The 12,642-nt window shown below is 44.1% G+C and overlaps 1 protein-coding gene across 1 annotated transcript in view; it reads left to right on the top strand.

Annotated features, from left to right (window-relative positions):
* HFM1 (helicase for meiosis 1) overlaps window positions 1–12,642 on the top strand; it is a 3,754,865-nt gene that overhangs the window by 2,374,496 nt on the left and 1,367,727 nt on the right. Inside the window, exon 27 of the mRNA XM_085599940.1 lies at window positions 11,388–11,545. Coding sequence (XP_085456066.1) covers window positions 11,388–11,545 — 158 coding nt within the window. The remainder of the gene's footprint in view (window positions 1–11,387; window positions 11,546–12,642) is intronic.

The following is a 12,642-nucleotide window of genomic DNA, read 5'->3' as shown; positions in this document are numbered from 1 at the left end:
CGCAGTAGTCGCTCCTATCACCGAGAGTAGCGTGACGGGTGCATACCCGGGGTGACGATTCCAGGGGTTTATCGGCGATCGCCTGGACCCTCGCCAGTGAACTGATCGGACGCGGCCTGTGGCTCGTCCCGATTTGCGCGGGCTGCTCCCGGTTTTCGCGGACACTGGCCCAGGGGGAGAACAACTGTTACCTGTGGCCGCACACTGTATACACATTTTGCCTGCCTCCGGACCTTTGTTTGCAGGGATATGGAACTTGCTGCGCCCGTGCCTGAGACCCGGTCCCCATCTGGGATGGCCCTGCCCTGCGGCCATCTTGATGGGATGGACTCTGTCATCCTGTACACTGGGTCACAGCAAGATTGGGAGTGTGTGGCGCAAAGGAGCGTGGCGGAGCGAGCGCGGGGGACCGTGCTGGGGTACGGTGACCTTCTAGATGCTCTCGGAGCCCTTCATTCCACCCTGGTCCACGGCGTCCTGGTATTGGGGAGGAAGCTGGATGGTATTGCGTCAGCGTCGGAAAAGTTGCGGTCTGCCTGTCCCCAGGTACATAAGGCTCTGTCTCACCTTCCACAGGAGGAAAGTACCGTGACCGCCTCTGTGGATAAGGGACGGATGGAAACTTTGGACACTGTGGCAGCGTGTGGTCGGCTGGCTGTGGGGTCGGTCTGTCCCGGAGGTTTTGGACTTGAGCAGACGGTGGTGACTTTGTCCCATGCGCGGCCTCCGGCGACCCAGGCAATCTTCACGCAACGATCGCCTGCTCTGGCCGATTTCTCCTTCCTGGACCTTGTGTGCGGCACGGGCCCTGGGGCAGTACTGGGAAAGGTGATCTTCCATGACGATGACTGTGCTGATGTTTCGAAACGTCCTCCCCACATGTGTGTGTCCCTTCCTAGTCTTCTCTGGACGCTCCTCTTCCTTGTAACTTTGGACATGATGGTGGGTCGATGGGTATGCACTGGTGGATTCGCAAAGAGTGGCCAAGGATAAGGCTGATCCTTCCGAGGTGGTCAATTAATAGGCGGGCGGGCTGGGGGGTTGTGTGCTTTCACGACGTAACTAATAGTGTAGCCAGTGCATAATGCTCCCCATTTCTCTTAGATATGGCCGACTTTTTGCTGTTTACTGTTTGCGCTGGGGAGGAATATATTGTGCGGGAGGGAGAAGCCGGGGGCATGGTTGAAGGCCCTCCTCCAGTTTATTATTACTCTCTCCCCCTTTTCTGTTAGGGGGGGTTTCCTCTCTTTCCCCTTTTTCTCTGTTTCTTCTATATTTCGGGTCTGGTTCTGGGGCGACAGGCACGCTGCGGGGGGGGGGGGCCGTAGTCATCTGCAGAGGTGCAGGGTGGGGGGGTGGGGGAGGGGCTTCTTTAGTCCTTTACTTTGTTTCTATGGCCTCCTTTTTCTTTTCTTATTCTTCTTTGTCTTTTTCTGGGGTCAGTGCGGTAGGTGTCCTTCGTGGCCAATCATTGTTTTTTCAGTTGTGCCTCATTTCAGTGGGGTTTTCTGGGTCCTAGGGCAGGAGGCTGCAGGCGCAAACGGCTCGTGATATTCCTCCACATCCTGTACCTTCTGTTTCTGCGCCATTGACTTGATAGCTTGCCATTTATTGTTGACGTTCAATATTCTGCTTGCCTTTTTTCGCTGCTGAGAACTTGATTGGCACCTGATCCTTCTATCCCTTATTGTAAAATGAAAACCTTTTATATCCTGGTTCCCCTATTGGGCCATTCGGTGGACAAGAGCATACTAGCATGGAAAATCTGCTTCCCGAGGTGCTACATGTGATTAAAATCTGTTTGCTGTTATTTTCACTGCTTAGCGGCCGGCCCCGAGGGTTGTAGGCCCATACTTGTCTTTATTTGCAATGTCAATAAAGGTTTTCCAAAAAAAAAAAAAAAAAAAAAAAAAAAAAGAAATTTGACTCAGAAAGTAAATTTACTCGTCTTTAGTTCAGTAAGGTACCCTCTCTCTGTTAACAAAATGCACTGTGCCAGACAGAGTGCAAATACTGTAAAAAGTTGTGAAGCACTAAATAAAGTGTACACTTTACCTGCAGCCTCAGCGAGACCATGGGTGAAATAGAAGTAACTTGATTTGTCCACTTTACCAGAAAATATGAAGCAGAATGACACCACCCATTAGGGAGGTGCTCACAAAACAAAACATTACAGTTAAAGCGGGCGGCACTTCAATCAGTTCTTCAGTACTATTGAAAGCGTACATTAAATATCTTTGCATCCAGAGTAAATGCACTACATATTGAAAATAAATGTCAAAGAGCTCTTTTGGGGCTTCTTTAGCAGAAAAGAACATAACCAGAATCACACCACACCTGAGGGTAACATTCACATAACAAACAATGGAAAAAACACAGCCTTAAGAAAAAGAAGTTACCCTATATGCCGTACCACTGCAAAAAAATTAAAACCTGAAAGAGAAGGTCAAGGAAGAAAAAAGAATCACAGGAAGCCAGGAAAATGCTTATGCTTGTGTGTGCGCTCCCGCAAAACAACTAATGAAACAGAGGAAGAACAAAACATTGGAAACACTTCCTCTTGCAGTTGAATAACACGCCACCTTAAAAAGAAAGACTTCCACAGAGAACACTATGCAGTATTATTAGACTATAAAAAAAAAGATATAAACAGGCATTGCTGTGTTAAAAATTAAACGCAATATTGTGCAATGATTTCTTTTTCAAAACAGTATATGTTAATGTCAAAATTGCTTTTTTTGTAAGGGAATTACGTGTAAATATGATCAGGGCAAGCAGGAAAGAGTTACCTGTTCAGCGAGACACCACATCTGAGGATGTTTTCAATGTTGCCCACCAATGAGGAAACAAGACAAGCATTGGCCACGAAAGTCATCGCGATCACGACCGCTGTGAAAGCGAAAGTGATCGCGATGACGCGCAAAGAATGCGCACGCAGGGGATGCGCGCGCAAGCGCACGTGCTTGTTGCGCGTTCTTGCAATCTGGCTAAAAAGCTGGGGGGAAAAATGCTACCGCCGGCCACAGCTTGCACTCGCCCGCGCACATGCACTGCAAGCTGTAGCCGGCGGTAGCATTTTTCGAAGCCCTCACTTGCTAAAGTCTCTCCGAGCAGCGCATGCGCGCTGACTCAGCAAGACCTAAAAATGTGTTGTAATGGGATGCGTTGTATAATCATGCGCTGTAACGGTAGTTGCAATGTGAAAACCTTGTTGTAAAAGCATGCTTTGTAATTGTTTGCGTTGCAACGTCATATATTCCTCACTCCCAGTCACAGATCTGGGTTTAATCCATCATCGTTCTTTAGCTCACTTCGCCACCCCAGTTTGAATCTTTTATCTTCATGCACAAAGCAAACAAAGGTGGGATGGACAAAAAAGGAAAAATAAACTCAATGTTCTTAGTGTCATTCTTAAACCTCAAAATGGACTAATTAGAAATTGTTTCATCTATAATAAAGTCATGAACCTTAATTTTAAAACCCAAATAATTTCTTGTGCCGTTCAGTGTGGAGGATAGATTATTTTGCTATTGTCTGTATGTCAACTGACTCCTTCATCTCTTTATGTATGTTGTATATGGTAACATGATTGAGTCTTTTCTGCGACATAGTTGATCTTAGCCACGTTTTCAGTCGGTGGAGATGACTGGAGCTTCTCTCAGCCTCACAAGAAGATGTTGGAATAACAAAAAGAATCTGTAGTAGCTTTTCAACCTGTGTAAAGAAAGCTCTTTTTCTTGGAAGCATTTTTCAGAGAATGTCTGCCAGTTCCGGGACTGAAGAGTCCTTGAACATACTTGATAATATAGCAAATTGAGCTGAGAGCAGGCAAAGGGTCTATTTCATCATATTGAGCAATAGAGTAAATTCCATTGCTTGTTTAAAGCAGCTGTTTTTCATAGGTGTGGATGCCTACCTGTACAAAATGCTGAGTAATATGAAGAGAAACTGTATTTAAAAGTTCAAAATACCTAGGGCGATAGTAATCCTGACAGTTGCAGGATGAAACATTTCTGCTGCTCCATCAACTGCTGCTCCATCAACTATCTATTTAGGAATTTGCTGCTATTGTGGCACTTCAATGGCATTAAGATCGTACTTAGCAGTCATGTGGTTTTTGGCATCTAGCAGACTGTTGAATGACTCATCACTATGAAGCTTTAGTATTGCACTTTTTGCTACATTCACACCAACAAGTAGTCCTGATATACTTTGCTGGCATCCTTGCATGGCAGTATTCAAACATTCCAGAAGCAGTTTACTTGGAGAGCAATTTGAATGCCTAGGACAGTTATTCCTCTCTGAAAGTGTGCTAGCAAGCCACGAGCAGAGCAGACACATCACCAGTGGACTTAGAAGTTGATAATTGTTCTAGGGTTTCCAGAATAGTTTTGTAATTTTAAGTTAGTTTTCCTAGTTTTTACATGGATCGTCGGGCTTGTGGGACACAGTGGCTTTATTGTCAACACATTTACAGGGCCTTCTACACTGTGCTGGATGAGGTATGAGAATATTGTACAGCATGCCATATATTGCCCAAATAGATTCCCAAGTTCTTGGAAATTCAGTAGTTCATCTTCCATTATGGAACATTTATGTGCTGCAGCCTGGATCACCAGATTTGTACAGTGTGCTCCATAATGGACATAAAGTATAAGTAGTTGTTCTTGGTGCATTAATTCTTGTACACCATGGTATTTCCCTGCCAAATTTGCTGCGCCGTCATATGTTTGTGCTCTCAGCTTCGACAGAGAAAGACCATGATGGCATACAAATCCTTTACACTTGCAGTCCCAGTGGTATTATCAGTCTGATACAGTCAATAAAATGCTCATTGGGGTAAAGATCATGGTCAGTGTAACAAATACAAAAGCTTTATTGTTTTTGACCAGATATATCCTATGTGCCATCCACAATTGCTGAATATAGATTATCACCTATATTTTTACGAATTGAATGCAGAATTGAATTGGGACAATAACTGAAGAACTTCATTTAGGATGTCGGACTTAAATGTTCTGCTTAATTTTCTGTAATCCATTTTTTCAAAGAAGATACATTTGCTCGAGCACTAAAAAATGTACAGACATTCCCATCACCATCATCATGCCCTTGAAATGCAAAGCCTTGTTTTGCCAGAAGTGCTATGGTATGAATGATTTTGTTAAACACAAATGCCAGGAATCTTTTTGTTGTTGATGTGCTTGCTGAGATAACTGTAGATTGATTAGTTGGTCTCCTCTAATTATGCCAGCCGACTCAGTGCATATGAATGTACATAACTGTTCTAGTGTTTATTGAACCTTTCTGTTGCCTTCTTCCAGTTAGTATAACCGGTACTACAAAATGCTTCTTGAGTGTTCTTGGAAATCTCATTAATTTCAGTGGCTTAACTTTTGCACTGTGAAAGCATCCTACTGCTGCCACTCTGTTGCTGTAATGCAGCCAGGGGAAATCCTGGATCCATCTTTCTTAAAAATGCAGAATGCACTTTTTCACATTTTGTGACTGTGTTACAATGATTTGAATGGGCACGGTCTCATGAGTTTGGTTTGGTGCCACTGCTCTACCCTCAGTATCCTAAAGACTGGTTGATGTTACAGAAAAAATGTTCCTTGATTCTTGTGAGGCATTGACATCTCCACAAAATGTTCTGAAGCTGGGGTGCAATCACTTGATGTTTCTGAATCTGCTGCCCCAATCCTGACTGCAGCTCTGGCATGTCATCGCATTGTATTGTATTGTATTAGTTTCTGAGTAGTCTGCATGTAAGCTCACTTCATCCTTTCTTTGTAAAAAATTGATGGATGTCCATTCTAGGAAAAAAAAGTAAAAAATAAGTATGAAGAAATTGAAATTCAGGGCATAACAGACTTTAACTGCAGTTTAAACATTTCAAACAAACTTTTGTGTGTCTGCGTGCACCTCATGTGTAATCAACAAGGGGAGTGTTAGGGGCAAAACCTGCCTCCAGCATAAGGTCTTCTCCCAGTGCAGCCTGATAGTGAGGGGAAGTGATGCAAGTGTGTGCAAAGGCGTCCTTGATGTTTTTCTAGCTGTTTTATGCCGCACCGATCGGTTTCCACAGCAAGAATAGCGGTGGACACATACAAAAAAAATGTCCCTTACTGCTTCCGCCTGCCATCTCTCCTCACTTCTCCAGAGTCCAGGAACCAGGAAGCACCCAGGCTCCCCATAGCCAATCACAACGCTGCACTGCAGCGTCTTGATTGGTCTGAGTGCTGTGAATTGGTGCTCAGATGGGGACTGGGGTCAGCATGTTACCTACCAGGCTGTGTAATGCACACTGGTGGGGAACATGATAAGTGCGCATAACTGTTTGGCTGGTCCCTGATGGCCGGCCAAGCAGTCATGTGCACTTAGTGTGCACAAATCACTCATCCCCCTGTGCCTCCGGCCCCGCCCTGTTCTAACCCATCCCTGAAACTGCGAAAAATAAATTGCTAATACCTGTGTTATTATCATTTTATTTTACCTGCTCAAAGAGCAGTGGGGTGACACACCACCTCCTTAGCGGAGAAGCCACACCTGTGGACATCTGCCTACCATTCGCATGCAGCTTCCCGAACAAACTTATCCTTAGAACTAAAGGGGCTTTCCTCCCCAAAGTGTTGACCCCCTTCCATCTTGGACAATTCATTACGCTTCCCACATTTTAAATTCCATCCCATCCAATCAGAGAGGTGGAACAATTACACTGGCTGTATCCCAGGTGATCTCTCAGCTTCTAAATAGACTACATCAAGGAGATTATATATGATGACCAGCTCTTTGATGGATACACAGTAAGCAACAAGGGCAAGGCAGTCCAGCAGAGGACTTTGTCCTGCTGGATAATTTTGGGGATCAAATTGTGCTCCACCCCAGAGGAAATTCAGGTCCATTTCACCAGGGAAAAGTCCTCCAGCTCAGCGTTGGCCAGGGGTGTTCACATGGCCAAGCTGTGCTGGGTGGCAACATGGGGTTTCTTTCACACTTTTGCTAAGCATTATTGCTTGGACACAGACATGAGATGGGATGGTTATTTTGTGCACTCAGCCCTTAACGATTTCTTCATCTGGTCATCCTTCAGACCCACCAATCTAGGGAGGGTACTATTTGGGAATCTGTTCTAAAGGTGATGAAACTGCAGGTAGAAATATCCATCAGAAGAAAATGTTATTTACCTTCGAAAACAATGTTTCTGGTGGATAAGCTCTCTACCTGCTGAGTCCTCACTGATACCACCCACCTACAAATTCTGAAAGATAGTCATAGGCCTTATTAATAAAGTCCCAATTAAAGGTGCTGTACTCCACTGCCTCAGTTGATGTCATTTCCTCGTCTTTACTTCTAAGGATGCAGATAAAACAGACAGGGAATTGACATTGGGGCACCGGATTGGGCGCTTTATTGCTCCAATGACATCTCCATGGCATTGCTTCAGGTGCATACATTTTGGTCTGTTTAGCTATCTTTCACATATTCCACCGACTACAGCACACAGCATGGGGTGATGTTTAGCCTATTTGAACCATTGGCTCTCTTCCACTGTAAATGATGGCATTTTATTTGCCCACATTTGAGAATCAAACTAAAAGGAAGTACCTTTCAGTACCAGGGCTTTGCCACGGTTTTTCTTTCTATTTTTAGGTCGAGCTAGACAGTGCAGCTGTCTCTTCGAGACCTGCTGTAATCGGTCCGTGGGCATCAAGATCATCCCCTTTCTTGCCATTGCTTTTCATTTGCCTCGTCCCTCCTTTCTCTCTTCCGTTCCTCCCACAGTGCAGGGACTTAGCACTGTCTCATTCTCATTATCTGTTCTTTGGGAGACTATTTTTTCCTTGGTTTCTTGCTCTGTTTGTCTGTTTTTAGCTTCAGCGCTCCAGCTGCCATTCAAATATAGCATTCTTCCTTCCACCTCCTGTTAATGCCACAGTTGTGTTACTGCTGCCTTTTGTTACTGCCGCCTCCCCCACCATGGCTCCCACTCGGTTGTTTGTTTTAATAATTGTGGACATACTTTACGAGCCCTGCGCTAGTTTCACTTTCATTCATGTGTATTTTCTCTGCTCTCCCTCCCCCTCCCAATCAGTCAGCAGGCTGTGGGGGGAGAGGGAGGGCTGTGCTGATAGTTTACAATGCCCTTGCCTTACGTTGAAGAGCTGGAGGTAGAGACCGGTGTCCCGGCCTTGCCGCTGCCATAATTAACTCTAATCGATTTGTATGTAAACTGAGTAAACACCTTAATAAAGATTTAAAAAAGAAATACAGCATCTGTTAGTGGTTCTGTTTAGTTTCTGGCTAATCCTGCGACAGCTAATTTACTATTATAATACGAGACTTAAAATATTTGAGGAAAATAGTCCTAAAGGCAAATCTTCTGGCTAACTCCAATACTATGATATTTGGGGGAAAGATAAATATTAACATAATTGTATTGTTATTGAGTGTTCAAATGTTACAATATAGCGTCGTCGCACCCTGCATATTGCTCCTGCATTGACGCTGTATAAGTTAAAAAAAAACGTAAAGGCCTTACTCATGAAAAAAAAAAACAATTAAAAAATTGACAAAGATTTACATCTCTGCCTAACCGTACTTTTACAGTTTTTTCAAATTCATAAATATTACCAGAGGTTTGCGTGGAAATCTATACCAGATTTCAAGCGTACTTCGGGGAGTAGCCTGAATCTCAAGAGTCCACAGGAGTGAAGTTTGAAGGGATATGGAATAAAATCCATTGAAAGCGTGACACAGTTCTCCAACGTGTGTTTAAGCTATGTATCCAGGTTACAGTAATTCAACCTAGGTTGGGCACTTGCGACCAGACCCTGCAGGGGGCAACCCCCCGCGGGCAGACAATGCACTACATGTCCCAACCCCGAGTTGAATTTTTTTTTTAAACTTGTTTCTCTGAAGGCTGTGTGCGCCTGGGGTTTGAGGGTAGACATATCGTAAAAAGATCTTACTTTATGTTTTAAAAAAAACAAATGTTCAAGTGAAGTTATACATAAGTAATTTAGTAAGATTTTAACAAAAGTTACAAAAAACTTTGAAATTCACTGACAAAACAAAGGTTAAAGTGGAGTTATACATAGGTCCTGCAATAATACAAACAAACTAAGGGATCTATTACGATGGCGGGCCACCACAATGGCAAAAGGGACCACCCTCCATAGGTGCGGCAGTCCTGCCATTCAAATTAGGATGCACTCACCACACTGGCAGGCGCATCACGCATTTTTTACATTGCGGCGGGCGGTGCTGTAAGCAGCACCCACCGCAATGTAAAAAATGCATGTAGTGCATTTGCATGGACAACGTGACAGGCACTGTGCGGTGCCTGCCACCTTGTGCATGCAAATGCAGGGGGGGTACCATACGTCCCCCCATGTGCACCCCCACAACATCCTTGGGGCCTGCTACGGGCCCCCAATAGTGAAAACTGCTTACCTTTCCACGCCATGGTAAGGCTGCTCTCCGCCAGCATCCTGATTAGGGGTGGGCGGAATTTGCGAAATCCGCTTTCGCAAATTATCGCGAAAATGTTTAAAATTATCGCAAACAAGCGGAAATATCGCGAAGATGCAGAAGTTTTTTTCCCGCATGTTCGCGAGATTTTCTGTATGGTTGCGGGTCACCAACTTACATATCTGGTTGCTCGCGGACGCGGCCATCTTGTTTTGAGTTGTCTCGCGGTGCATGATCGCGAGAAGAAAGACGTGATCGCGCGACGCATGACGTCACTGCGGGCGCGAACTCTCGCGAGACAGCGCAAATGGCTAAAAACAATACAACATCTCATGGAGAACGCGACCAGATCAAGAAAACTTGTTGGCGAACGCAGGGATTCAGGTAAGGCGATCGCGCGCGCGCGAGAATGTATTATTTTACAGCGCGAGCAAGAAACAAATTATCGCCAAGCTGCGGAAAGCGGAAATTTTGACATTTTCGCTCTCTCCGCGGAACGCGAAAATGTCAAATTATCGCAATTTCCGCAAACGGAACAAAATTTTAGCCCAGGCCTAATCCTGATATGGTTGGCGGTGTCTTACAGAAACCGTTACCATATTGTGGCAGTTTTCCGCGCGGTCGTCGAGTCGACATGCGGAAAAGCAGTCTTCCCGTCCGCTGCGGACCCCCAGCCATCCTAATGTGGCGGGGGTCAATCATGGAAGAATGGCGAGTGAATCGCCCCCGCCGGACCGGCGGTGGCTGCCGCTTGCCCGGCAGGGGCGATTCTCCTGCCATCCTAATAGGCCCCTAAAATTCAAGTGTGTGGAGGCTCTCTGTGCTTTCCTCCCTCCTGACTTGGGTGTGATATACTTCTGAAGTTCCAGGAGTAAGTCACTGACTTATGGCCTTATGAATCTGGCTAAGACAATGGTCTAATGTGATGCCCTATGGCACACTAAGGGGCACATGCATCAACAATGCCATTTGCGATTCCTTATTAGCGAAAAATAAGGAATCGCTAATAAGGAATAGCAAAAGGCTATGCATGTAGGAATCGCTATTCAAATAGCGATTCTTTAACTTTCCTTAATGGCTACTAGCAAATTGCGAGTAGCAATTAAGGAATGCCATCCCAATCATTCCTATGGGCCTCCAGGCCCATAGGAATGAATTGGAGATTGCATGAGCAAATAGCGAGTACCAGTAGGTTCTCGCAAATTGCTCATGCAATTTCAAGGGTGCAAGGGTGTCAAAATGACACCCTATTGCACCCCTGAAATTGATATGTGCACATATGTTGCACACACACATGCTCTAAGGACATGTGTGTGCGCAACATGAAACTTTGAAAAATGCACAAAAGTGCATTTTTCAAACTTTTAGCAAATTACCATGCAGTTCATCTTCATGGTAATTTGCTCCCCCTATTAGCGAATTCGCTAATTTTTTAACTTTCATGCATTGCATTTAAGGAATCCCAAATTGAGATTCCTTAAATTAAGGAATCTCAATTTGGGATTCCTTAAATGCTATCGCTATTTAAGGAATCACTATTTAAGGGTTCCTTAAATAGCGATTTTTGCTTTTGGGTTGATGCATTGGGATTGGGTATTTTTAACTCAATACCAGGAGCTATTAGCGAATCGGTATTTTACCGACTGGATTTTGGCTTGATGCATGAGGCTGTATATGCTTAATTGTTTATTAAAATCTAATTTCAAATTTGCACTTGGTAAATGGGGAAAGAGTACATTTACATTATCATAAATTTCTCTTTTGCATTAAGAAATAATGTATGTTATTATAAACGTTCAAATATTTACAATAATTGAAATGTTAAGTCACCTGTATTTGAAGCTCAAATGTGTATTGTTGAACAAGACACTATAGTTTGTTAGTGAATCATTGCTTTGTATTTTCATTTAAAGATTGTGCGATATCACACGACTGTTGCAGAAATAGTAGTGACTATAGTATTGAAAAACTATGAAAATCTTCGAGTTAAGAGAACAGCTCCAGACTCCCATTACACTACTTTGGTCATAGGGAATGTCGATAACCAACTGATTTTTAAGCAGAAAATCCCGTAAGTACATTTAAACCTCTTGTTTTACAATTTCAATTTGAAAACAAGTGTAAAGATAAACAAAGCAAAAACATTCCCTTTTCGCATGTGATTGCAAACATTAAGAAAACATGTATTTCTAATTTTTACTGTTCAGGTCGAGCCAAGCGCAGCGCGCATGCGCTACTCTAGGAGAAGGCCTCTTGGAATCATTTCAGACTTTCTGCAAACTCGTGCGTGTGGTATTCGATTTTCCACACATGCTATTGGCCTTTGCGTGTGGCTTTCAAAAATGAAAGCACACAATTGGCCAAAGGCGAGTGCATGTCCCACCTTTTCTGGAAATATTTACTCCCACAGCGTTTAGTGCCATCTGTTGTGGATCATGTTTCATTTCAAGACCTTGCAGCTTTCCTTACAAGGCGCGTCTCCTCCACACAGGCCAAGGGACAGACCCCACCGCCACAAGACTGCACACTTCTTTTTCCAGCGCTCGCATTTCATCTATGTGAGCACTCTCTTCCTGCACTGTTATCTTTGTATTAGTACGTTATCGTCAAGACATTTGCTGTATTCTGTAGTTGGCCTCTATAGTCGCCTCTTTTTCAGTACCATCTTAAAAACTGACCGCACCTTTTAACATTAGAGTTTTTTCAGCACCGAGATACAAACTCCTCCACCACAAGCTGCTGTGATAGTATGATAATATTATTAATTTATATTATTCCTTGCAACTTTGGCATTGACATTAGTGCCCTTTATTACACTATTTGTTAGTTTTTAAATCATCAGCAGCAACATTTGTGCCCCTGTGATGCCCAGACAGGAAGCACACCAGTACCGCCATTGTCACAGGAGGCAGACCCACACTTCCAACAGACAGCTCTACAGTAAACAGGTCTGTGTATTGTTTCTTATCGCTGCAATTTATCTCCCTTCACTGGCTCCTCACCCGCCCCTTCACTCTTCCCCTCTCTTCCTCCCACTGTCTCCTGCCCAAGATTGGTGCAACAGACGTAAGTGTTTAGGCTCTGTTAATCTGAAGGAACGTTAATACCCTGAGCAGGCCCACGCTGCCACCGATAGCTACACTGATTACATTGATATGCCAAAACCAT

Source organism: Triturus cristatus, chromosome 4_2 (assembly GCF_964204655.1).
Source record: "Triturus cristatus chromosome 4_2, aTriCri1.1, whole genome shotgun sequence".
NCBI lineage: Eukaryota > Metazoa > Chordata > Amphibia > Caudata > Salamandridae > Triturus > Triturus cristatus.
This window is presented reverse-complemented; position numbering and strand designations above follow the sequence as displayed.